The 27,917-nt window shown below is 44.5% G+C and overlaps 1 protein-coding gene across 1 annotated transcript; it reads left to right on the forward strand.

Annotated features, from left to right (window-relative positions):
* Positions 1-892: 892 nt before the first annotated feature.
* LOC119387183 (serine/threonine-protein kinase tousled-like 2) lies at positions 893-27,835 on the forward strand. Its single transcript, XM_049413402.1, is given in 18 exon segments — positions 893-1,060; positions 2,959-3,043; positions 3,243-3,494; positions 4,766-4,853; positions 7,761-7,819; positions 10,445-10,510; positions 11,871-12,074; positions 13,003-13,113; positions 13,850-13,986; positions 14,317-14,679; positions 15,772-15,853; positions 15,953-16,044; positions 16,187-16,276; positions 17,793-17,884; positions 17,887-18,024; positions 19,390-19,640; positions 24,691-24,798; positions 27,344-27,835. Coding segments are annotated over 18 exon segments (2,391 nt in total). The 5' UTR covers positions 893-1,019; the 3' UTR covers positions 27,476-27,835.
* Positions 27,836-27,917: the final 82 nt, after the last annotated feature.

Consider the following 27,917-nt stretch of genomic DNA (forward strand, 5'->3'; position numbering starts at 1 on the left):
CGGAGAGATACAGCAAAAGAAGGGAGGACGCGGTTACATATAGGTGTTTAGCGAGAGAGCGCCGCGTTTTTGTGATTGTCTTTTTTATCGGGTCACCGTCGTCGTCACCTCCGCCTTACGTCACGGCACGTGCGACTGTACATGCAGGTCGGTTGTCGGTTCCGATGAGCGCCGTGGCTGCGGATGCGCGTTTGTGCGTGTGTCTGCAAGTCGCGCACGAGGCGCGGACGCTTTCATTTTTGTTTTCTGCGGAATGATCCGATTCGCCGCCTGGCATGAAACGAGAAAAAAAAAAAAATGAAAGGCAGAGGCGGCAGCAGTATTTATTAATGAAGGCTTGACTGCCTGGCGCAGTATCTCGCTCAAGATGGCTCCTTTCTTCTATCCGAGCGTGGCCGGCCGGTTCCCTTAGCAGCTAGCTAGCTGGTATTCGATGACTCCCAACAGCGCCGTGTGTGCGTGGACGCCGCTGCCGCTGGACGGACGACGAGGGAGGCGACGTTGGCGTTTAGGCGGCTTCCTCGCTCGCTCTGTTTTGCTTGCGTATTTATTTCTTTCATCTCTCGCTCGCTTCTTTGTTTCGTTTCCTCCATCGTTCGTTCGTTCGCTCGCGCGTCGTTCTTTCTCCTCTGTCTGTCGCTGGCTTTTCTTTATTTATTTTTTCTGCGCCGTTTCTTTCTCTCCCGTTCTGTCCCTCCGGTCGGGTTGGCTGGCTCGGGCGAAACGGTACGGCAGAGAAGAGTCGTGCGCTTTGGAATGCGCCGTGAAACGAACGAGCGAGGTGGTGGATGCGTAGAAGAAGCCGGGCTCGTCGTCTTCGCCCCGTGAGGATCTCCTTCCTTCCTGGCGTGTGCCGCGGTCGCCGCTGCGGCTCCTCGGCGTTCCCGTCGTAGTCGACGACGTCGTCACCGCTTGGCTCCGTTCTGTGTTTGTGCGTGTGTGCTTGTTGGAGGGTCGTCATGTCGGGTCGCCTGTTGTGACGCGTGGCTCGGCGTGTGCTGCTGCTGCTCTCTGCCATCATGGCGGCCGCTCCCGTGGGGCTTCGTTTCGGTGGAGGAAGGCACGTTGTGCTCTTCTGGCTATTTCTTTTCTTGAATTTTTGTTTGCGTGTTCTGTTGCTTCCCAGCCGCCCACGACAGCCATTTCTATCCGCCGTCATTTCCTTCTCCCTCTTCTCGGTGTTCTCTCTTCCCTCCCTGGCCCCTCTCTCGCTCAACATGGAAGGCATAGCGGCCTCCTTTGCTACTTTTTCACTCTTTCACACTTGTCTTCACCCTCGCTGACTTGCGCAGCTACCATTCTTGTTTCGAGGCTTCTGGCCGCCACCGAATAAAAGAAAAGTGGCAAGGAAAGGGGGGTTAGCGAATGGTTCGCGATGCTTTCCGCGGCGTTTGGAACCCAGGGTTTACAATGCTCTTCAAAAGCTGAGGGGTGCCCATTAGTGACCACGCAGGGGCGGTGCCTGTAGATCGCTTCTGCTGAAGTGGATGGAGGCCTTGGTTTAAAAACGGCGCGCTTTGTTTGGAGTACGATGACACTTGTTTTACTCCGTTTGAGTTGGGCCTTTTTTTTTTTTTTTATGTTACCGTGCGCTGCTCGAATGGAAGAGTGAAATAAAGACGTGATTATTGTTTTCGGGGGTGGTGTATACATTTAGAAGGCTGAGGTCGCGTCGTTTGCTGCCATGTAAGATGCTGTTAACCGATGCATGTGTGAGCGTTTCGATTTTCTTCCCCTGACGACGACACGCGTGCGATTCAGCATTATTGCCGTAACGAGCGTTCTTATCACGTGTTGCGTGCTTGGTATTCGGATCAAAGGGCGACTTACAGAAACAATAAAAAAGAAAAAGAAAGAGAGCAAACGCGAAGCGGATCTTTTCTTAACTGACAATGGTGCAATCGCTTGATCTTGTTGGTGACAGGGACGAACGGAAAAGTACCGAAAGTCATCGAGATTGCGGTCGGGCGGCGTCCGTGCGGTAGGAGAGAAAAATACCGCACCACCTCTACGCCTACTCATGTTGCATGCACAAAGAGCCGTTCCTTCTCATTCGTTGGTTTTCGACCGCCTGCATGTCTTCGGCGTCGTTCTCTGTACTGCGTTCTATGAAAGTGTTCTTTTATGTGGACGGGTGATGTTAAAATGGCTTTTATTAGGTTAGGTTAGAAGACCTTCCTCGTCGACTAAACGGTTGGGGGGAAAAGTCGGGCGCTTGCTCGTAATTACGTAAATTACGCCCTGCCCTTATATCTCACTCGTCACTGTCAATTTAGGAGAACGCGTTGCTGGACAAATTGGTGCTTGCTATAAGACATTTCGTGGCGCTCAGACACGATCACAATACGAAGACGCTAGTCATGTCGTTTTGTGTGTGTTCTTTTTTGTGATACTGTCACTTGTTGATCGAATTTGAGGGGGGGGGGGGTGTTACCTGTTAATCTCGGACTGCGTGACTATCGCAGCGGATGCTTTCAAAAAGAAAGAAAGAAGATAAAGAAAGCACCGCGTAACCCGTGAGCTCCGATATGGCGTCGAGCGGGTGTTGTCCCTGCGTCGTTCGCGGAGGAGGCCGTTGCGTGGAGGGCACGGCTCTTGTGGCATGGCCGCCTGCCTCGCCGTAATGGGAGCGGCTGCTAGCAGAGGCCAGTGTCGCTCGACGCCGCCGTCTCTTTTTTTTTCCTCGCTTCTCGAATCGATCCGCCCTGGCCCTTCGAAATATGAAGCCGGCCGATGAAGCTTTTCCTTCCTGTCGCACGCGTTTCTCCGTTGTCGCTAATCGCTGTAGCTGCGCAGTTTCTGCACTAAAGAAGTCGCAAAGTGCGGTGATGGTTTTGCCGCTGGCATGATTTCAGTGAGCAGCGGGGTTGTCTGAACATGTCAGTCGTATTCCACTACGTGTGCCTCACTGCCACAATTACTGAAACACGGACATCGCTTCTGCTTTTCATTGCGCAGGTGGGAGCCTGAGACAATGGACAACATCCATAGTCTGGACCCACGAAAACAAGAATTGCTCGAGGCTCGGTTTCTGGGGAATCGGGTGAGTCACTGCCCAGCTGTCAACAGATGACGTGTACTCGTTGTTATTGCCTTCCATGTTTATCTCAAATGCTAATTGGCCTAACAGTGCTGGAAGCTCATACTTTGGTTCCCAAACGTGTTCGAAAACATCTGCTGCGCGTTCGCTTTGGAAGCTCACTGGGCCAGCGATGACCTTGCCTTTCCCCCCCCTGGTGCAGCAACTGTGCAACCTGGGTCAGGGCGGTGCCTACCTGGGTCAGACATCGCAGTCCTCTTCTGGTGGTGCAATGGCGGCGGCGGCTGCGGCGGCAGCAGCGGCGGGAGTGAGCGGGCCCCTGGCGGGCGTGCCGGCCTCCCAGCTGCTAGCCCACGTTTCCTCCTCGGGCAGCTCGAACAACACCAATCACAACCAGGACTCGAACATGAGCAACACCAGTCTTGGATCGCAGCACTCTGACAAGGAACTCGAGGTGTGCTACTAACCACGTTGGCTTGACTACTGCACATCTTATGCCTTCTCCTGTAGTCGCAGCAATACGTTTTTGCAGCACCGCACTGAGTAGGACTTCCCACCAGATTTCTAAGAATGTAAGAGACTTGGGATGGAATGCAGAAATATAATGCTGTGGGATGGCAATTGAGCCACCTCAGTGAAATGGAGATGACACAGAATTTAATGGTTGCGATAATGATGGGAAGTTTTTTCATGGTTCCACACGCACACTCTTCATCGTACTAAACATGAACACCAGCAAACAACTTTGATGCAAACAACTTTGATCATTCACTCGAAGTGAACAACACCAATAGAACAAGAAGCATTGAGAGCAGCCATTGCTTGCTCCTCTGCTGTTTGAAGACTTCAGCTTGTCATACTTTAGATTCATTGGTTAAAGTGAACATATCATCAGGTAGCACTGAAGATTGCAGTGGACATAAACTGCCGACTATTAGCTGTGCACGTTGATTGAGCATATGCTCAATTTTCAAGGCGTGTGTTTGCATCATGAAATAGTGTAATCCTCACTTACTAAACTCTACTGTACATTTCGAGCCAATGCTTCAAAAGTAATTGACAGCGCACAATAGGAAATGACCCTTATGCCATTGTTACATGTTGCAGTGCATGATAAGAAGAAATGTGCATAAGTTTCGAGTTCCTCAGGACTCCAATAAAGTTCTTGTCATGTCATGTCATGTCAAGTTTTCTGAAAGCTCAAATAAGATATAAATTACATTATTTGTAGTCGGGTGCAGCTTTAGAAGTCTGCAGTGTTTCCTCCTTCTTCAAAGGCGGATGCACACAATCCTGCCCCGATGGGGTCATGTTCTAGACTGACATCATGGGCCAAACGGTTGGTGACACCCCGCCTTTGGAGAACATTGCCAAGTGCTTGAGCGGGACTATATCATTAGTCACGGAGGCGATCGGCTTCCCTGCTTCAGTGACCTGGGCGGGGCATCCACGGACTTCTTAGGTTGTATCCGACTATAAAATGTATTACCTAAACATGCTTATAGAGAGCTTACGTGCATTTGCTGCAGTGATCCTGTCCCTGTGCCTTCCAGCACTGTAGCAGTGACAGGAAGCCTTGGTAGACAGCTTGAAACATGGCAGCTCTGTCTAAATGTTTCTGTGGGCCCATTAAAAAGCTGGAAGCTGTGGTGTTCTTTTGCAGTGCATGAAGCTGGACCATCAAATCACATTGCTAATGGGCAATTTTCATATTGACCTCTGCAGCCTCAGACACCAGAAAAGCACCTTCGGACACCTCCCCAGTCAGAGCGGAAAAGGAAACGGATGAAAGAAGATACTGCTTCAACTGGAGGTACCTCCACTATGTTGATTTTACTACTGGAAAAGTAGGAAATAGTTTCTGCTAAACTCTTATATCAATGCAGTTACCTTTGCCTGTGCAAGAGCTTTTTGTAAACATCGGTTGGTGTAATATGTTGAAGCACAGGATTGGGTGGCATCTCTACTGTCTGGCCTTCTTGCATAGCCAGTCCCATGCTCATTGCTGTTGTTTTCTTTGTAGCACTAGAAAACTCGCCTTAGGTGGGGACACAAGTTATGTATTTTAGTAAAGTGCTTTTGAGGGGCTAGTTAGTGCTTGGTGTAGTTTATGTATTTGTCTATTTGTGCATCAAACTGTGCACAGATATGCAATTATTTATGCTAATTGCACTACTTGTTATGAAGTTTGTCGTGTTCAAATATTTCAGTTAGTAAAAGTGCCTTTCAAATCAAATCGAATACCAAACTATTCAAATAGAATATTCGAAGTTTTAAATATTCGCACACCCCTAGGTGGAATATTCTCCGGCAATAGAAAGTAATGACAGCTCCTCATCGTGCCCAATAATGTCTTAATTTTGCATTTTTATGCAATGAGACGTTGCAATTATAGCATGCAGGGATGAAACAGCTACACCAATTGTGCCAATTTCATAAATTCCTTATTTTTGCGCCAAGCTGAGCCAAAACCTTGAAATTTGTTAAAATTGCGCCACGCTGCGCTAAATGCCTGACCAGCTTAAAATTTTTCCAGTTATGCAAATTTGAGCGAGAAATGGAGGCTGCATTGGTCATCTGCAGTGTGGGCATCGTCATCCAATACAGACGCGCAGACCCTAACCCTAACACCCCGCGAAAGAAAATAAAAAAGTTAGTTTCACCGGAAGGACGAAGCAATGAATGCGATAGTAAAAAATTGTAATGCTATACGAAGTGAGGCTGGCAGTAAACTCTTTTGCATCCGATCTCGCGTAACTCTACAAAACGTTGGTGTAAGAGAATACGGCGTTTCCAGGGAAAGATGCTCTTTCTGCACAGTGTCTTCGCACTGAGAGCGCAGCACGTAGCAGTATGTTCGAGCCGCCTGCTGATGGCTGCCGAGATAGTGCGCACGCCAGCGATCGCGACCGCGCCCATGGAATCAAAGTTCAAAAGTTGCTGCTCGAACGACAGCCCCCCGCCCCTCTCTCGCATCTTTTCGTGCTCGTTCAAGATGGGTGGGTCGTTTCCTCTGTGCTTCGATGGCAGACTTCCCGAGCGAAGTGGTGTTATCGCATGCGCCCTCCGAGCGACGGAGATGGGCTGCCTCATTTGATATCTGCTTTGGCCGCATTCGTCGCACGCACTCGCGCGCTTTTACCCGCGGTAGAACATACTATGCACAGGGATATGTTATCAATTTGGTGTTCATACGGGAGATGACGGCAAAAACTCGTTGATAGTGTCCATATAGTTGCTATCGCAATAGAAAAGGACAGTAGTTCTGAAATTTCCTGATGCTTGTTTTATTGCGTGCAGAGCTCTTTTTAAGCCACTTTTTCCCCAGTACACTGGTGTCCTGCGGAAAAGCATACTGAGATTTAGAAGGGGCTGTCAAGGACACAGCACATTTTGTTCCTTAATTACTCGTTCGTGCACGCGCTGTGTAATTACGACGGTTAGTATGATCGCTGACATCTAAAAAATTATTGGCAATCATTAGGAGCTGCTGTGTATGGCGTTTCTGCGGCCTTGAGAAACAATAGACAAAAGCGTATGCCAGTTTTGTTTTTTCGCTAACCCCACTTGCTCCTGCTTTACGAACCTCCCAAATTTCCAGGTTGCCAGGTTCGCAGGTCCACATTAGCATTTCCAGTGCCTGTCGAATTATTTGACAGGTCCTGCAAATGCTAATGTGGACTTAGTCATTGTTCGCACTGTGGGGTGGCTCAACACACTGCTTTTATTGAAATAGCAGTGTTCACGTGCACTGTGCACAAATTAGCTGATGTTGAATGGTTTTTACGTATTTTTGTTTTCTTTTCTAAAAGTAAGCCTTCTTTGTTATAGTGCTCCAAATTTGGGATTTCGAGCCAAAAAATTCAGGTTTTTTTTTTCGCAACCTGCTCCAAAAACAACATTTTGCTGCTCCAAAAATTGCTCCAAATCCCATTTCGGCTGTTGCACCCCTGAGCATGTCATTTGGTAGTAATTTGACATACATTGTGGTGTTGATGCACATTGTGGCTTAATGTTTCAGAGGTGTGCTGAGTTACACAGCTGTAATTAAAGACATATTTGGCTCTTTATGGCTGGCTTTGGTTTGAGGTAATCCTTGTGTCATTGCCCAGTCTAAAAGCCTGAGTGGCTTGCGTGGTGGGTGGATTCGGCACAAGGGTCAGAATGCTGACGCATTTTTATTTAAAGGGACACCAAACAAGCCTTGTATGAGTTATTCGTCATGAATGTCTTGGCCTGCCTTTATTGTGACATTGCAATCCCGATTTTGTATCACTTGCAACATCTTTTCTCTATCACGCAACCTATGGTCTGTGCTTATGTTGTAGCTAGAGTAGAAGTGGTGCACACGGACAGGACACAAGAGGCGACATGCGAGCGGCTGGACCATCAAAGCACCATTATACGTGTCCCTTCCTGTGTCCTGTCGCTCTGTGCTGTTTTCATTCTAGTCGCGAACCTGGCAACCGAAATGCGTGCACTTCCATATTGTAGTATTCATTTTCACTAACCATGCACTCTGTAAAGATCAACTCCTTTGGAGATTGCCTTGTTGGGTGCTTTATTTATTCTAAAAATCTCATCGGTGTCGTTAGTTTCAGTTCGATACGGCTGAAATGTGCCCCGCATGTTCCACCCACCTGCCTTGTTAACATTATTTATATGCTGGTATGGTGGGTGCGGTAGAATAACTGGAATGTCCTTTTTTTTTTACCCCCAGTAAAAGGAGCTCGAACAACGGTTCCCGAGAACGCAAAGAAAATAAATGAATACTTTAAGGTAAGTTGGTCATCATTTTTTTCCGCATTTTGTAGACCGAGACGTGAGCTCGCTAAAGAGTATGAGAGAGAAGCTCGTAACACTACCAATGGATAGTGAACTCGCGAACTTAAATGCACCCTTGCGTTCTTGTGAGATTGATATTGTGAACTTTGTCAGTGTCCAGGTTTAAGCTGTCCTCAGAATTTCCATTGTTGAGCTGTTACGTTTGAGCACAAGTGGTGTCTGTGGTTCTGGTGGTGACATACTTATCGGAAAGATGTCCTTGTACTGTGTCAGGCGGTGATAAGGCATCAAAGTTCTTTGTCCTAATGTTCATTGTGCTTGTTATACTTATCAGTTTGACGTCTTGTGTCCACTTCTGAAGTCGTTTGTATTGTTCTGTGAGCGAGGTGCCACAAACGTTAATCTTGAACCACTTAGTCTGGTAACTGTGTAATAAGGCTGTGGATTCACAGCTGTGTTCTGGATGATGTAAAGCAGGGCTGCACAACACAACACATGGGCCATGTTTGCTCACACCAGAATTGAGTCTTTGTGCTGATGCTGGTGTCTGCCATCCAGGCATAGTTGCTTGAGTGGGAAATTGAGAGAAAGTCATTTTCATTGCTAAGCATGGTACTAGCCCAAGGCCTTGCATGGGAAGATGATGGCTGGCAGAGGCAAGCACAGTAAAGCCGCAGCTATATATAAGATGAATGTAAGCTTCCTTGCTTCAAGAAAAGCTAGTAAAAAAGGCAAGCACCCTCTTGCGAACCACTGTACTAAAGAGCCATGCAGTTTGTGCCACTCTGACATCTTTTTCTTTCTTAAGGGTGGAAGGGACATGAATTGTGTAGAACATTGATAATTGATCGCAGCTTATAATTTGCATGCGCATAGGTAATCTTAATAGACTTTAACAAAAGGCACCTAGTTCTCTCTGCTGCTGTTAGTGTTCTAATCTATACGCCACTTGTTCAAATTGGAACATAGCACATTTTCTAATAACTTGTATATTCTTTCGTGCTGGCCTGAAGCACGGGTCAGTAATGCACTGGAGGCCGAAGTACTTTTGGAACGATTTTAATGGCCATTCAAGAGTTCATGCTTAATTAAATTGAGTAAACTATGAGTTGCTTCACGGTGCTTTTTCTTTGCCACTGGAAAACTAGAACAGAAAAGTGCACTTGAGTCAAAAGTTTGTACGTATTAGGCCTTTGTTTGGCTTTTGAACGTTCACTTTCTACTGACGCGCTTAGCCTGAGCTAGTTCGACGGCTGGCTTCTGGGCAGCGGTCGTCACTTTCCTTTTGTCGCGTTTACTTTTGTGGGCAGACTTCTTTAAGGACGCCAAGCAATATGTACTGAAGAGGTGAGCTTGTATAATTACATCGCACAGAGTTAAGCAGACAGTCTGAATGCAAATTATGTGCCTTTGTTCTGCTGCTGGCAGCTCGCACTGGTCTTGCAGGAATTGGCTTTGGCCTAGCCTCCTTTGAGTTGTGCAGCCCTGCCGTAAAGGATTAGAGAAATGCTTGAAAGCAAACACTGCACCCTGATCCAGGAGGTTCTTTTTAAATACTACTCTTTTTTTTTTTGCCTAAATGTTAATATGGGCGGCACTTCTTTTTTCTTCTTTTTTATCACTGTCCATGCTAATGTAGTTAACTTCTTACATACAGTTGACTTTCGTACAGTTGACTTTCGTTAATTCGACTCTTAGGGGACCAACAACATTGGTAGAAATATCCAGCAGTTTGAAGTGGGAGACATAAAAAACAGCAAAAATACAAATATGGCGCTGATCCATTTGGCAGTATTTGACCCATTTGTAAGCGAATCAAACACGCACCATTTTAACAAAGTCAAATTGGCACAAATGAAGATGGACACAAAGACAAGGCAGACAACGACATGTGCCCAAGGACAAGGAATGTGTTCTTGTTGATTTGCACTAAATTGACTTTGTTATAAAATGCAGGACCAGCAGTCTGCCCTACTGAAACGCACACCAACATTTCAGAGGTCCAAGGTTGAAAACTAACTTCAAAAGTTGAGGAATTTTTGAAGCTATCTTCTAAAAAATTAAAGCACATATTATAATCTGGTAAATGTAGTAATTATTGCAAGCTACTATTTTTGCATTAAAGTCTTCCTGGGGCAAATAGAAAATTGGGCAATTTCGGTGGGATGTGACGTTTGTTTGACACAGTCAATGTTCCCTAAGCACAATGAGGCCAAACAGTGCTGCTAGTGTAGCCATTACTGCGGTCGCTATATTAGGGTTGGGCATGTGTGAGATGGCCAGCCAAGTTTAGGCTCTCTGGCGAGCCTTATCAGGAATGAAATAATGAAGGTTTGGTCCCATAGAAATGTGTAGGGTGTCGGCTGGAATCTTCAATAGAGATCAAGAAAATCCTAGTCAAATTGACGGAAGTCTACTGTACACGATACGGAAAATTATCGGGCTAGACATGCGAGTCGAGGAATAAAAACATTTCTTGTTGTTCAGGTGAATGTTGCAATAAGTATGCAAGAATGTACTTGCAGTTGGTTTGTTTCTCATCGAGAGGGAATCTGACGGAGAGTTTTGGTTTCCTTTTTTTTTTTTCCCTTTCTCTTTCTCTCCTTGCCTTGCACTCAGAACCAGGGGCATAGCCCCAGCCGCTTTGGAGGGGCCAGGTCACCTGTCCCTCAGGGCTACTGCCTGGTATGTGTCGTCGCGCTCGTCATGTCACTGCCAGTCCCATTTTCTCACCTCTCATCATCTTGCCTTGCGCGGTGCCCCATCGTTTAATGTTAGTTTCTCGGTTGGCTCGTTTTGCACTTGACCATCATCAGTGTGCTCCTCCCTCTCTGCCCATTTCTGGGCGTCGGAAAACACCACCACCAGACCTAGCGCCATGTCGTTTCCTTTCCTAAGTCTCACGAAGTCTGTGGGCTCTTCTGTGTCTTGTGCACTTTGCCTTCTTGCCAGCCCCCAATATTTCTTTTCTTCGGCAGGCTGTTGATGCATCATTCCTTAGTGCTCCATATTAGTGACTGCAGCATCGTAATTTGCGACCTTCATGCAACATAATCATCTTTTGCAAATTAAAGGCAAACGTGTGATGGAGTTTTCAAAATATGCTGTGTTGCATCTTCAATGTGCGTCGAAACAGCACGTCTCAAGTAGGAATTAAAAAAAAAATTTACTTATGCTTTTTGTTAAGTCGGGCTCACTTTAACTGCTGGGCATGCATAAATTTTCGGCTTGCTCGGCAGGGGCTGCATTTTACAATTCTGTCTCTGTCATTTCCTTCATAATGCATATCCAAGTAATAGTGATGCATGTCGGTGACTGGACCACCTTTTGTCTCTCAGCGAAGAAGGATCAACATTAAATGAACATGTCCACTCCTTCTTGTTGCCTTTACTTTTGCAAAACTTATCGCTTCTACATTTCTTGAATAAGCTCTGCTGTTGTACCGAGTGGCTTGTGTCGTTTACGAAGTGTAGCACATGAGACTCATCAGACCATATATAGCATCTTATGTCTTGTGCATCTTTGCTTGCTTTGGGTTCTTGCGCACGTTTTAATTTTAGCCTTCACTTACTGCCGTTCAGAGCATCCGTAGGCAACCTTTCGGAGCAGTCGGTCTAGTATCTGAATAGAGCTTGTAGAGTGGTGTGAGGACATTTAAAGAAAAATAGGGTGCTGACTGTGACTAAACTTGACGTATGGATGCTACAGTATGTTAATTTTGTTCATGTAACGTGCGCATTTACCCTTCGTGGTTAAATATTGTGAATGTTTCAGACCCGTTAAGTGTTTCGAGCATATTGCAATAAGCATTCATGATAATGCATGGTCTTTCTTGAATGTGCTCTGATTTGCATGACATTGCCTTGTAAGCTGGATAGCGGGCTGGAACTGGCATGCACTTCATCACTTGCCGACTCATGACTACATCTCGGAGGCTATCATTGCTGTCATCATTTAATCTGCATAGTCTTCTTTCCATCAGTTGCATTTCAGCTGGCCTGTTGCCTGCAAGTGGCAGCGCACTCACTGCACCGTTTTGTTCCAGGGTGGCAGTCCACTAGTGTCCCCGTTAACGTCCGCACTCAACAGTGTTGATTATTCGGGGCTGATGGCACCACCTCAGAGGCCTGCGCACGTGATGATGCGGCAGGTCCAGACAGATCTCACCATCAACAAGATCAAAGAGCTGGAGAGCAAATCGGCCATGGACCTTGAAATGAGGGACAACAGGATAGATGAACTCCAAAGAGTGAGTTGGTGCAGTATTGTAGGACTTCTCCTTTCCCTGAAACTTTCTTTGGCCAGTTTTTCATATTCCAGAGAGGTTAACCATCCCGAAAGGGCAGCATGCTTCGAAGTCGGTTGTTCTAAAATGACCGTTTGGCTCGTTGCACACACAGTTCACATGTAGTTTGTGCGGTAGAGCCTTTCATAAGGGGAGGCTTTGGCCAACTACTGCAGCAAACATTTTTTTAGTACAACTGGCCTTTAACAAACAGTTTTTACAAACAGCGAGAGTTTGAAGACAGCCTGTGAGGCTAATCTCGATTTTTGTGCTGGTGCTTCATTACAACATCTTTAAATGATGGCAGTTTCTGCGTCGACACTGTTTTTCTTCATTCACATCATAGAATCTAAGCTGCGTAAGTATTTGATTGTGTAATTCAATTGCTACTAAAGTAAAAATTGCCATCCTTGCTTTTTTCTGAAAAAGAAATCTTTACAGTTCATGCAAACAAGGTTTGCCATTGTGCAGGATGATGATGTCACAATCTTCCCTTTTGTCAACTGTGCTCCACCCTTTCTGCACAACTGATGTGCTATAAACAATTGCAATGTTTTGACGTCATTTACTGACTTTTTTTACCTTGGCATGAGTTTTGTTATGGCCTATCAAATTCAGCTGAAAAATACATATTTCTGTTAATTTGCAAAGACTGATTCTGCATCATTGTCGACATCATATTGTGCTGTAAAGTTGCACCTCCGGACTGTTAGTGCATTCAGTTACCATTGCACATGAACTCTGCATCAGGAAGATGTTGGGCTTCAAATTGGGCTTGTCCAAACTTCAAGAGGGAGAGAGTCATTCTCGTTCACTAACTGTACTTGAAGCCTTGTGGTGTTTGTGTACAGCTGGTAAAGTCCCATAATTACGATGCTCTTGTGTTTTGCAGGGTAGTGAAGAACTGCGGCGGCAAATTCAGGGACAGCAGAAGGTAATACAAAAACAAGAGGAGCAACTCCTCAAGTGTATAGATGTTACAAAGCAACTCCTTATAGAAAAGGTGAGCTTTCTCTCTTTCCCATTCCCCCCACTTTTTCAACGGTTCGATGTAGTTATTGCTTACCTAATTCAATTCTAATCTAGTTCTAATTGCTTGTCCGCTATGCTTTCCTTGAGCATGTTTTGTACACTTAACATTCACAGTTATAAGTTGTCTTTGTACAACTAACCCAGGCTGCATTGCTCAACTACTCTGAAGCCATAAGACTTTGTATGAAGATGTTAGTAAGATCGTGTTTTCTTTGAAATATTGCCATCAACCCAATGGCACCGGCAGACATCTGATTGCATTAGAGAATATCACTAACGAAACACTGCTTAGATCAGCAATATTTTTATTCTTGGTTCCATCATGTGGTGCTGACGGGACTGTATGTAGTGTGCACCTGTACAGTCACGTGAAATTTGAGCAATAACATGGTGCCCATGGAGGAGGATTCACGAAGTCTACATTGCTAAGCTGTGAATGCTGAATTGTTTTAGTAAACAAGTCGGTGCCAGTGTGCAGTGTTAAGGCCACCTCAACTATAGATACTGTGTTGCGGCTCATATTGAGCACAGTCAAACATACAAATGCATGAAATTTATATTGTTCTCCTGTACAATTAAAACATTGCCATTGAGTAATGGCTGCTGCTAAAGAACGAAGGCTTAGCAGGCAGTTTTTAGCAAAACTCATTGTTTGCCCATATGACGTGTATAACACTAGAAAAAAAATTCTCTTGTTTCTTTTACAGTCGGCTATGGAAAAGAAGCAGTCTCGGCAGAAATGCATGCAGAACAGGCTAAGGCTAGGTCAATTTGTGACACAGCGGCAAGGGGCGTCATTTGTTGAAAACTGGGTAGACGGCTACGCTTTCAACGATCTTTTGAGGTAGGTATTTTTTATGTATCTGTTATAAAATGATCACGGCTTTGAAGTTGTTTGAATCAGGCATTGGAGAATGAAAATCTATAATGAGTATTCACGTTCCGATTTCCATTCTCTGTTTGAAGCGACATTAGCCAGAGAAATAGCTGGAGAAATTTAAGCTTGAATTATGTCTCTGACTCTGGCATGTTCGAGGTATATGACAGTCATCAGACAAAGGAGAAGATTGACCTATGTGTTTTGTGGCACTGCCTCCACATTGTGCATTCTGTGTGTCTGTACTGCCGCCGGCGAATTAGTGCAAGCCATTGTCTTAATGTTGGTTCCCTACAGAAAGCAGGAGCAGATCACGTCAGAACGGGAAGAAATTGAACGGCAACGAAAGCTGCTGTGCAAAAAGAAGCCCACGACGGGGCAGCCCAAGGGCAAGGGGGCGGTGGCGTCTAACAATGGGGCAGGTGCAGCTTCCAGTGGGCTGGCCAATGGAGAGTTTGTGAAGCCGGAGTCTCCCAAGGACCTCGCGCTTCTGCGGCTGTCCTGGTACGAGTACTACGAGCAGGAGGAAATCCTGAAGCTGCGGCAGGTGTCACTGAAAAAGGAGGACACCGACCTGCAGCTGGAGCTGGAGAAACTGGAGCGGGAGCGAAACCTGCACATTAGGGAGCTCAAACGCATACACAATGAGGACCAGTCCAGGTACGGACGATGGCGCCATTGCACTTGCTTTTTAACGCAGGTGTCGTTGAAACTGCTCGTAATCTTGTGGAGATAATGTGAACAGCGATATTTTCATGCAGCCATGCTGCTTGTTGCATTTCAAGGGTGTGCTAACTGGTTGCCATTTGTTGAGCTGGAAATACTGTGGTGGTATCACGAGAATAAGCGACGGATGAGAACATTAGGTTGGGCATGCGTGTTACCATTGAAACTTTTAGCAAAATAAATAGATACTCATAGATGCATACAAAGATGGAGTAGCTTTCATTGGTTCTATACAATGGCATAACATAGTGCTGGGCCTTCAGCTTTCTAGGTTTTAGTATTTCATTTTCAGTATAGAACAAAATAAAGATTGCATAGGATTATCGTATGAAACAGCTGTTTCCTGTCCTGAACCTTCTGAGCAGTGAACAGATTGGGGTGTTCTTGGTCACTACTTCATTTTAACATGATTGTTGAGAGTGTGCGAGTTACTTTGTACAAGGGGTGTTCAAATGAAAAGGTACAAAACGACACTGTAGGTATAAATGAAGACTTTATTCAAAGTATACACCATAGGCCTGAGCACAACGATCCCATTGATGAACGAGCCGAAGGATCCCTTGTTCCCAGAATTCCTGTGGCCGTGACGGGACCCAGTCCTTCACAGCATCCTTGTGTTTGTCGTCCTAGTTGAAGCACTTCCCTTTCAGGTATTTTTTCGGGGGATCAAACACATGGAAATCTCAGGCGATTAATGGTGGCCAGTTTCAACCTTGCGCTGTCAGAAATCTGATAACGCTTGCTACGCCTCAGTCACCGAATTATGCAATGTGAACACCATCCTGACCTTACACGCGCTGCCGTGTCAATTGGACTGCGCTCTTTATAAGAGGCTCTGCCCTCTACTGCGCATGCGGGTGCCCCCGCATGCTTCGGTCCACGGCAGGGACCCCAATCGCATTGCTAGATGTCTCGCTACATTCTCCCATAGCAGCATAGGCATCTATGTAAACGGTCATGTTGTTACAATGTTTCGAACTTTTCATTTGAACACCCCTTGTACTAATCTTGAGCACAATCTTCCAGGTTTAACAACCATCCAGTCCTAAATGAGAGGTATCTACTACTAATCTTGTTGGGCAAAGGTGGCTTCAGTGAAGTACACAAGGCAAGCATTTTTTTGATAAACTGTTTTCTTGTTTGCACTTGTATTTTTTTCTTTATTTTTGCTTTACTGAATTTGATGCCATGTTTTGCTCATTTGCAGGCGTTTGACCTTAAGGAACAGAGGTACGTTGCCTGCAAAATACACCAGCTAAACAAAGACTGGAAGGACGACAAGAAAGCAAACTACATCAAGTAAGTATCTTTGGGATCACTGGCTGTCATGGTGTATTTAATGGGCGCCAATCCTTCTTACAGAAATGGTAGCTTTGTGTGCTGATCAAATATGTGGAAAGGCTATAGAAAAGTCATTTCCATGTTCTTGCTTCTTTTCTAGGCACGCATTAAGAGAGTACAACATTCACAAGTCCTTAGACCATCCCAGGGTTGTAAAGCTTTATGATGTCTTCGAAATAGATCCTAATTCGTAAGTACCATTCATAATTTTATGTGGTGACCTGCCTCTTCATCAGTATTTGTCAAAGGTTTAACAGGTAGCGATTTGTGCCCTCTGGTGTCTCTTCTTTTCTTTTCTGCTATTCAGGTTATCGTCTTGTGGGGGGTAAGCTGTCATTATGTGTGCACTCAAATTTTGTGTGAGATCTTTCACTGTGTTCTCTGTATTGAACGGCTACAGCTGCCAGCTTTCTGCCACATCTATGCAAGGCCCACATTGCATGTCAAGACAGATTGGCATTGTTTGACATGCAATTTTCCCGCTCCTCCTTTACCTCCCCTTTCGTATCACACAACCGTGTCACGCCTTTTAATTCTCCTATTTTATCGGGATTCTGTTGTAGAAAGCGTTTCGAGGCTAGAGAAATTCTTATTTCTATGTTGCGACCTTTGGCTATAACAAAGTAGCCTCTCCAATTCTTTATGCGTTATTATATGGGCATCTAAATGACTCTCAAGGGCTTTGACCGGATTAATGACGCATCTAGGACCATTGATGGACAAAGATTACTACCTTTTGCAGTGGCTTCCGGGGGCTAAAGAAAGGGACAAATAAAATGTTGCACCGTGCATGATCATAGTTCTAGATAATGAGAAAGAGTTGTTTTGTTCTTTGGTTTGTTTGAGGCAAACATCTCCTTGTGAGAAGATGTAGGCGCAGTGTTTTGTATAAGCCTTTTTAAAAACTATTTCGAGCTTTGCCATAGAATGCATAGAAATTTAGTATAAACCCGTATTTGTCTGCTCTTTCGTACAGAGTTGCAACTTGTTGCAGTACTTGAAAGGAAACATTCCTTACTGATTTTAGTTAGCAGTAGGTTCGAAACACGCTTTGTAAATGAGCAGTAGTTGAGCAAAGAAATAGTAAATTACCTGTCACATGAAGCGTTAGAAATTTGTGATTCGCTTTTAAGCGTAAAGGATGCCTGCTCCTTGACTAGGACATTTTGTGACGTAGATAACTTGTTCGTTTTAAGGCCCAAGCCAGAACAATCTTGGAAATGTAATGAGCAACCTTCCGTGGAAAATGTGCGATGTGCTCATTGGTTCCAGTGGTGTCTGTCTTTTGCCTGAGGGTCATTGATGTAAACGCAAATTGTAATACGGAATCGGGGGACATCGTGTACATTCTGGCAGTAATGTTCGTTTGCAGCTTTTGTTAGGCGGTGCATTTTTAACCCTTAACAGCTGTGCTGTTAATTTACCTCTTTTGAAAAGACAAGAGAGCATGGCCACAGGAAGTTATGTTGTGAAGATGACCACGATTTGCTTGGGCAGATAGCCATTGTAAACTGGGAGAAACACGCCTCTGCTGCGTCACTGAAATAACCGAGTGAAATATGTGAGCAAGCAGGTCTGTGCGTGCCCTTTTTCTAGCATTACTATTGTCATTTAGGCTCTCCACTCTAGTCATTCCAGTTGCCTCGTTAAATCCCTTTTTAGCCAGTTTGCATCTCACTCTGTGTGTGTGCATTCTCTTTCTACAGATTAGCGTCTCTTGCACACGGGGCCTCTCACATTGTGTCCTCTGCTTTGTGTCGTTTGAGCAGCTTCTGCACAGTGCTGGAGTACTGTGATGGCACGACCTGGACTTCTACCTCAAGCAGCACAAGTGCATCCCCGAACGAGAAGCACGCTGCATCGTCATGCAGGTGGTGCATGCCCTCAAGTACCTCAATGAAATCAAGCCACCCATCATACACTACGACCTCAAACCGGGTTAGTGATTGTCGAACCCTTTTTCAACACGTCAGAAGTCTTCTGTGGCGTCTGGCTTATAAGCAGTTTTTTTTTTTTTTGCTCTTGTGCAGCTTCAGACATGCTTCTGCGAATAGTGTGGGAACATTCACCCCGAAATGATTGTGAGGCTCCGTGCTATTGAAACATTAGAGTACATGTTAAAGTACATGCCAAGTTTAGTGATTGTTTGTATAATTCTTGGTTATTTAGTGCCTCAGGATAAATGGCTACATACTTTGACGTGCTTTGTTCTCAGTTTCCCTGCTGACCTTAATCACCCTTCTGGCTGACCCGCCTGTTGGCGTAGAAATTTGGTAGTACAGCAGAACTGAATGTACATCCCCCTGTGATGTGACGACCCACATTTCACGACAAATCGGTTTGGTCCCAGCAAGATCCATGTAGAAATAGAGTATTGAGAACCTCAATTATACGAAGAAGTTCCAACCCTGCATCGTGCGACAGCTCTCTGGTACCGCCTGAGAAAAAAATACCGTATTTACTCGAATCAATGCACACTCAATTTTCACAGCTTCAGAATAAAAGTTCATCTGAATGTGATATCATATTTTTATTCTAAAAGTGAAGTGAAAGAGAGAGAGAGAGACGAATACAATGTGCCTTCATGGAATGGGAAATTTATTCACCTGGGAGGTCATCTTCTGCACTGACCAAGTCTTCCTGGATTTAAGATCGCTTCTCAGTATGCCTCAATCGCATGCATATGCCAGAGCCGTCACACAGGCAAGCTTGATCTACATGGAGTTGCTTGGGATTGTTGCCAAGGTAGCCTTTGATGTTCGATATTTTCCTGTTCTTAGTCCGTAAAAAATTATTCTGGTCAACATGCAGCGGAATTTTTTTTTTTTTTTTGCATTACTCATGGTCACACGCAATAAAACATTGCGACACAGCTGTCTTTGGCATGCCAAATAATTTTCCTGGATGTGACATTTCATAATGAAAGCGGCACATCACAAATTCCTCTTACAATCACATATCACACAGGTTGCAGCACGAACTTGGAAAAAAATGTTGCTGTGGTCTTATTCTATTATGGGTATCTTCATTTGCAGTGCCACAAAGAACAAATCACTCAGTGCTTTCAGCAAACGTTTGCGGTCAGAGTGTCACAGTCATGTTCTTATCACAAAAATTTAGCTTTTGGGTGGTAGGTCCAGTATTCAAAGAGCTAGAGTGCTGTACCCAGTCATTTTTTAGGACACGAGATGGGCGTCGGTGAAGCCACTTATGAACACAAGAATTTGTTAGTTTCTTATTCTTCTTTTTTGTATGGTGATTATCTTTTTTCTAGTCATGGCATCTTCAATAATGTATGTGCAGGTAACATCCTCCTGGGAAGCGGTAGTCTAAGTGGAGAGATCAAGATCACAGACTTTGGTCTCAGCAAGATCATGGATGATGACAACTACAGCCCCGAATACGGAATGGACCTAACATCACAGGGTGCTGGCACCTATTGGTACTTGCCACCTGAGTGTTTTGTAGTGGGCAAGACGCCACCCAAGATCTCTTCCAAGGTTGATGTCTGGAGTGTGGGTGTCATCTTCTATCAGTGCCTCTATGGCAAAAAGGTTGGTGTCCATTTCCTTTTTTCCCATAATGTATTTCTCTCTAGGAGTTGTATTCTGGGGCTACCGCTTGCTGCGACACTGTCACTTTCGCAAGATTCTACAAAATATGTGCCGGTTGCCAGGCATCAATGAACGTTTCTGTTCCATCGTCTTAGCACGGTTGGCACAGTACCAAACAAACTGTTGTGACCCATAGGCAGTTGAATGCATCCAGCACTGGGCTTGTGAAATCCCTCAAGAGTGGCAGTGTCACCGTAGGTGATCGTCCCAGAATACACCCCCAGGATCAAGCCCATTGCTGCCCCAACTCTAATCATCCATCGAAATAGGCTCAGTGTCGTTGCGCCTGATGGCCGTGGTGGCATTTGCAATTCTCAGCATCTAGTTTCATTGTGAAGTTAATCTCTCTCTCTTTCTTTTTTATGCTTGATAAGTGACACTACTCCCCTCCTCTTGTTAAAGTATGCTTCAGAGCTTTGCTATGCTGTAGGTTACAAACTCTACAGAAATTTCATACTGTGCTATTCATCATGTTTAGATTGCAAACAGGTTTCTCATGCCATTACCGTGATGCTGGTGGCTGTCGCCGCTTTTCAAGTGTGCTTGGGTTCAAGGCAGCCTTAGGCAAAAAGCCAAGGCCAGCTGCATTATGACGATCGACTGAAGGAGAGGGGTCATTTTGGTGCAAGTGTGTCACTGTACAACCTTAGGTATTCTCATCTCGCCATTCCTTCACCATAAGGGATGGAGGCCAGTAGCTTGTCATGGCAAAAAAAATAATAATAATAATGATAATAAAGCCACATGCTTCCAAATAAAGTTTCAGTGGAACCTCCATTATACGGCCCCCGGTTTCGCTATGACCCGCATTTTGCAATGAATCAGTTTGGTTCCAGCAAAACCCCCATATAAATAATGTATTAACACCTTAAGTGCCGATTAAAATACAAGAAATTGTTCCAAAATTGCCAAATTTTTTTGTGACGTGAAATGCTTCAGTAACGTGTTCAAAACAGAAAAAAAAACTTATGAAAACATTTTACGGGTTATAAAAATGCTTTATTCATCATATTTCGCACAGTCATCTAATACCTAAGCCTGTAGCCAGGAATTTTTTTCGGGGGCCCCACTTGCTAAAGGCCTTGAAAAACACATATTTTCGTTATTTATTTGCGCATATTTTCGTTATTTTCGTTAACACATATTTTCGTTATTTATTTGCGGTACCCCCCCCCCCCCAAATCTGTGTGCCTGGTTTCTGCAACTCCAGAAAGTATGGGTCCCAATTGACTTCTCGTCGACAAAATGTGCTATTCCTTGACAGTTCAATGCAAAGATGAGTCTACCATCCTTGTGGCAGCGTTCAAAGCACGGCACTGTGCCGTGTTTCTGTATAACGCACGGGAGACGCAAAGCGCGCATTTCGCCACTTAGTGTGCAGTCTCTCATTCAATAAAAGCGCCAGTCACGGACCCACGCTGTCATCTATGTTTTAAATAGGAAAAACCATTTGACAAGCTGAGCTCGTCAAAAGCCTCTTGAAACATTGCTGAAGAGCCATGACGAGCACAGCTCGTCATAAGCAAAAAAGTGAAAATTTCTCATCAGTTAAAACATCAATTATAAGGCGCAATTTTACGCCAACCCTGCATTGTACGACAGCTCTTTAATACTGTCCGAGAGGAAAAAAAGATTGCCTTTTTTACTCCAATCTAAAGCCGACCGAAAATTCGCAGGTGCAAAATAGAAACTGACGGGCCCCTAGGTTGTCATTAGAAAATCTAGAGTGAGGCAGTTAAAGTATGCCTCCTTAAAAAAAAAAATTGATTCTCCTGGCAAATCATGTGCTTCTGTGATCCAGTTTTCCTCGCTTTAAGATCGCTTCTGGATACGCCTCGATTGCATGCATATCCAAGGCCGTTACCTAGACAAGTTCTGTCCACACAGAGTAGCTTCAGCTAGTCTGAAAGCTCGTCTTTGAGATCCGGATATTTTCACGTTTTTGGCCCTTGGAAACTATTCCTGGTTGACATACAGCTGAAGATCTCCTCCCTTTGTTTGCTGTGTTCGGTCACAGGCCTTGAGCATGCAAAAGAGGGCGCGACGCAGCTATCTTCACTATGCAAAATAACTTTCCCTTGACGTGAGCATTCGTAATAACAGTGGCACCTCACCAATTGTACTTCACAAGGGAACAAATGCGATGCATACGCAAGCATCTTATGCAAACTCGCAACAGAATGTGCCCTGTCTACATTATGTGATGGCGATAACACTGTATTTGACTCTTCTGATGGGTGGCTGTTGCAAATGCGGTTTCGGTTTCGTTTTTACATGCAAGCAATATTCGGACTCAATTAATCAAAAAAGAGATGTCCGTTGGACTTGATTTCTCTTAAAGTTGATAATAAAGATTTGCTCACAACTTCAGTTAAATGCTTAGCTGAGATTTTCAAAAATAATTTAATCTACCTTCCTTGGAGAAGTGCAGGGTCATGCCGTCGGCTTATTCAGGTGGTCTCTACCTGTTTTTTGGACAAGGTCGAGTGTCACTGCCTGTATTCTTAGTTTTTCGATTATATACGATGCCCGGATTATACGACTGTTAGGCGCGGTCTTCTCAAAGTCATATAAACGGGGTTCCACTGTACAAAGTTACTGCAAACATACTTTGCATTACTAATGGTGCAGTGAGTGTGATTTGCTCATGACATTGGTCCACTTCTGTATGCATAAGGGTTGCAGCTTACTTTTAATGCAGGATGTGCCAAACCTTTGTTCGGTTTTGCATAACCAATGTGAAATCTGTGGGGGGGTGCCATATTAGGGACTTTTAGCTTGTACGTATACTTTTTAGCGTTACCGTGTTACCGGAATACCGGATTGCGTTTACCGTGTTACCGGAATGCATGTTTTAGAAAAGTTTTAGCTCGCCATACGTAAACATTTACATACGTACGTACATAAACGTATACCTTCACACTTGCGCAAACCATTAAATGGTGATGATAACTGCATTTAAACTACATTTAATTTAGATAATATTGAATTACGCTGCAGCAAATCATAAGAGAGGTTTTTAGCGTGTGCGGTATCCTGGTATACGCAAAAGGGTGTTGCAATACCGGGTTACCGGACGATGGTGTGGACATCTTGTGAAGCTTCGTGCAACCACAGTCATGGACACGTTTGTTTTCACTTAGTGTTTTTGAGGGAAAAATGATTAAAAAGGCAACTCATTCGTAATTATGCCGCTGCAAGGCATTTACATTGGAAGTAGAATGCCTGTTGTTTCTGCACTAACAATTTTGTGCTTGCCTGGTTCACTTTGGCCCGCTAGATGGCGCCACCTATCCAGCCTGTCAGAGGCTTTAGGCCTCTCACGTTTACGCATTCAGTATTCTAGGTCGCTGTAGCCTCGGCGATCCGGCTGAAACTAGGTGGTCATAAGTGGGCGCTCATACTTCGGCTTATTTTGACTCGGCGGCTGGAGTCTCCGCAAAGCGGATATCGCGAGTAGCCACGAAGGAAGGTGGATTTGCGAGATAGGGCCGTAAACGTAAAGCCTATCCGGCAAGTAGTTTACGTTTCATAAAGGTTCGCGCATGCGCAAATTCCATCCGGTATCCGGTAACACGGTAACGTAAAAAAGTATACGTACAAGCTAAAAGTCCCTATTAATACAGTAAGAGCTCATTAATTCGACATCTGTTAATTAGGAAAATCGGATAGTTCAGATGTGCTCTCTGGTCCCAGCAAGCATATGTATTGTTTAATGGCATCAAACTCTTGGTAATTCGGTCATTTTCGGATGCAATCTGGTTAATTTGGACGATCCTTGGAGCGTGCCAAGCACGAAGCGCCGTCAGTGTGAACTGCGTGGACGCTATGATCGTGCTTTAGCGACCACGGTTTTGTCCTCAGCAGATGTGACACTCAGTAGCTTCGTTATGACTTCGGGCAATGCACACGCAAATATCACAAAACTTAAGCATGGTGGAAGCGCTTGAAGATGAGCTTCAGCCACGGTCCGCATGCTGGCATAAAACTCACTTGCTACATTGTGATGGACGAACGATCAGTTGTCGGCCATTTTTCCGGCGAGAAAATTTTCGTCACATACACATAGTTGTGTTGGTGGTGGCGATACGTAATAAGGGATGAGTTCAGAGAATGTTTCGGCTTAAGACACGGGGGTCTTGTGCCGTTGTTACATTGTGAACGCAGTTGCGAATAACAAAAATTGCAGCTTTTACACTGCTGTTATGCAAAATAAGTACTGGATTTATGTATTTATCAAGAAAATGAAAATGCATTGATGTAATATACACTTACTTATTGTTTTCTTTATACTTTCGAAATTTCGGCATTCGGTTAATTTGGACAATTTTTTTTGGTCCCGTGAAATCTGAATTAACGAACTTTTACCGTACTTCAGAATCATGGATAAATGCATCTGTGCCTCTAGCATCACATCTTTGCTGCATTATTTTGTTTTTACGCCTGTGCCTATCAGAAACACAAGCTACTGTAAGCAACACACATGTATTGTAATGACCAGAGAGGTCTGCACAGGCTGGCTTTCATTGGGTAGCCACGTGAGCCAATGAAGTAGATCATGAAGTATTGCCTGTGCCCATTTCGATCCATGTGTAGCCTTTTAGCAGTGAGAAAACTTCGTTTCTTCAACTCTGTTGTGTTGCTACTTTAATATAACACATTTAGCAGTTCAGGCCTTCGACACATGTACTATCGGCATTAATTCGTGCACTGCATTTTCAAAAAAACTCCAATGCATTTCGTTTTCCGAACTCTCCTGCATATGCAACAAGGGCCTAATTAAGACTTAATTAGATACATTGGGACTATCTCGTGCTTATAATTGGGCTACGGAGTAGCTGCACTTTGCACTTTTATGTATTTACATGTATAACAGGTGCTCTAATTGGTTACTTGCTGTCCACATTGCTGATAGTAGCCTTGTTTATCATCACTCATGTTGATGTCCCTTGTGTTAAAATGTCCTCACACCGCTCTTATTCATTTGCAGCCTTTTGGGCACAATCAGTCCCAGGCAACAATATTGGAAGAAAACACAATTCTGAAAGCAACGGACGTGGAGTTTCCCGCAAAGCCTGCTGTCAGTAATGAGGCCAAGGTGAGACATTGCATCATGGCGTGTGTTATGTACAAGCATTGGCAACACTGTTACAGTTTCAGTACCCACAGCAACTAAGCCAACTGACAAATAGTAATGCTCACTTGCTTCATCATTCGTAAAATTTGGCAGCTGTGTTGTTTATCATATGTAGAGACAGCATTTTAAGGTGGGCACAGCCGTGCCCACTCCTATACACAAGACAAATTGTAATGGCACGCACATATCAAATGAAGATACAGGTCTTGCGCCGTGGTCGCATTGGGAAGGAAGTCTTGAGATATGATGCGAATTGCAGATTCATGCAGTAAATGAAAAGTGCTTTGATGTACTAGGTGTTTGTTCATTGCTTTCTTGATACGTTTGGTAATGCAGACTTCTTTCCCAATCTCATGACATCCTAATAATGGTGTTTTATGGTGTTTTACTGTACCTCTGGTTAGCTTGATATTAACTACTAAAATAACTGAGGGTAAAATACCACATCTGTGCAAGCTTTTAGAATAAGTCATTGAGCAATTAAACTGGCAGAGCTGTGCATAGCTTGTACTTCTACACATTGTTATGATCATAAGTAGAGCTGTGCGAATAGCAAAATTTTGGGTGCGAAGCGAATTCGAATAATAAAGATTGAGCAAAATTTTGCGAATCGAATGCGAAGCGAATAATTTCGAATAATAAGATTTTGCGAATATTTCTCAAACATTTTTCGAATAATTCGAAGTGAATAATTTTCGAATATTTCTCAAACATTTTTCGAATATTGCGAAGTGAATCCCTAAGTATGTTCTTGTGAGATAGCAACATGAAAGTGTTTCTTTTCGAATCCCGAGGTTGATTGTCTTGTGAAGCGCTGGTGGGGTCATATTTCATAGTTGTCTTTCTTAAAGTTTCTTTTGAGGCAATGTAGAGGCCGAATTGTCATATTTCATATGTCTTTCTTACATGATTTGGTTCAACCAAAGTGTTGCCGACAACACTTAGAGGCCGAATACACGTGTATTTATGAGGCAGAGATGCCATTTCCTCAGCCTCTCCTTCTCTTTCAACTTTTGTGGAAGGCCAACTGATACACGTGGCAGACAAGGGTGTGCTCCCTTCAAGTCCGGAGCCATTCCAAATCTGCCTCTCCTTCTCTTTCAACTTTGTGGAAGGCCAACTGACGTTGATATACAAGGGTGTGCTCCCTTCAATCTGAAATTTTGGATGCTAAAAAGCTTCGGCGTCGTAGACGATTTTTCAGACTTCCTGCCCAAATTTCTAAAAAGCTTCGGCGTCCGTCCAAAACATTTTTCAATAACTTCCTGAGCCCCCAACAAATTTCTGCCACATCTTTCATCTCCATATTGGAACCAGCGTTTTCTTGAGTTAATACATTTGCGACCGTAGCGGAGCTTGAAAGGCAGCGTTTCTTTGCCGCAATACGGGGGTGTGATGAGGTGAAGCATATTGAAAATCTAGCGGGACCACTTCCAAAGCTTTGCCGCAATACGGGGGTGTGATTGACTGTCTCTTGGCTAAGTTCGACCGTAACGGACATTAAAAGGCACTGTCTCTTTGCCGCAATAGTTCGGGGGTGATGAGGTGAACCGCACATTGAAAATCTAGGGACCACTTCCAAACGGCAATACGGGGGTGTGATGACTGTCTCTTGGCTAAGTTCGACCGAAAATCTAACGGACCACTTCCAAACTTAAAAGGCAGCTTTGCCGCAATACGGGGTGGCTAAGTGAGGTCGACCGTAACGGACCTTGAAAATCTAGCTTTGCCGACCACTTCGGGGGTGTGACCGCACTTTGTCTCTTGCTAAGTTCGCACGGAGCTTGAAAAGCTATGACCACTTCCAACCGCAATACGAGAGTGTAATGACTTTGTCTCTTGGCTAAGCATATTGAAAATCTGAAGGGTCACTTTCAACCGGACGTTGACTGCATTTGTCTTTGGGCAGTTCGAATAGTTCGAATAGTAAAATTTCAGTGCGAATCGAATCGAATAGCAAACACTATTCGAAAAATATTCGAAATTTCGAATATTCGCACACCCCTAATCATAAGGAATAAGGCAACTATGACGTTTAAATTTAAGACGGAACTGATTAGTTGGCGAACTTGTGCCCAGCAATACAACAGTGCAGAAGAATGATAACAGTGAGCACAGTTTTGAATAATCGAAATCTGATCTATGGATATAACACATTGGCTATACCTGCTGGTGCTGATGCAAGTTCCAAAGTGTACTGCACTATTCGCGTTGTGCATGCAATCTGATTAGAACAGTCGAAAAAACATTAGAGAAGGTTGTGATACATTCAGACCTGTCCTGGACCGAGCGATAATGCATGCAGCAGTTAAGGGCAGGAAGATGTTGTAGTGAAAATGAAAAGCAAGTATACGTGTCAGTATGGAACACTCGAAAGTAACATTTGCCTAGTTTCAATAAATTGATTTCCTGAGGCAATGCATATGAAACTAAAATCGAAAAAGAAATGCTGAAAGAGTCGTCTTTTTTTTTTTTTCTTTTTCTTTTTTCCCCCCTCCTGTTACAGCAATTCATCCGCCGCTGCTTGCAGTACCGCAAGGAAGACCGCATTGACGTGTTCAGCTTGTCCAACGAGGAGTACCTGAAACCGAACTATTCAAAACATGGGCGGCAGGCCAGTGTTTCAGACAAGTCGTAGCCAACGTTGTTGGCCTAAGGAAATACCTTTGACACTAGCTGGAACAGAGATGAAGCATATAAAAGAGAAAGAAGCGCAGCGGGAACACGTTGGGCAAGTGCGCTGCCACCACCGTCACCACCACCAGACGAGAGCAAAAACCAAATCGGCGACAGTCGCGCACCGCTCCCGGAGCGGCACCCCCCCCGGCAGTTTGTTGTTGCTGTTGTTCCGGGGGAAGCAGCACTTCCTGCCTGTGTGACCAGGCAGAGACGGTGTGTGTTCCTTGCCACGGCAGTGAGGCGAATCACGCGAGACACGTGTGCCGCAGCCGGGGAAGCACGTTAGACACTGTATTAGCGGAGGGAGGGGACACGTCGACTGGACTGTTGACAGCACGTCCTCGCTCCTTTCCTCCCTACACCGCTTCCCTCTGGCATCGTATTCTCTCTCGCTGCTTGTG

This window comes from Rhipicephalus sanguineus, chromosome 3, assembly GCF_013339695.2.
Source record: "Rhipicephalus sanguineus isolate Rsan-2018 chromosome 3, BIME_Rsan_1.4, whole genome shotgun sequence".
In the NCBI taxonomy this organism is placed as follows: domain Eukaryota; kingdom Metazoa; phylum Arthropoda; class Arachnida; order Ixodida; family Ixodidae; genus Rhipicephalus; species Rhipicephalus sanguineus.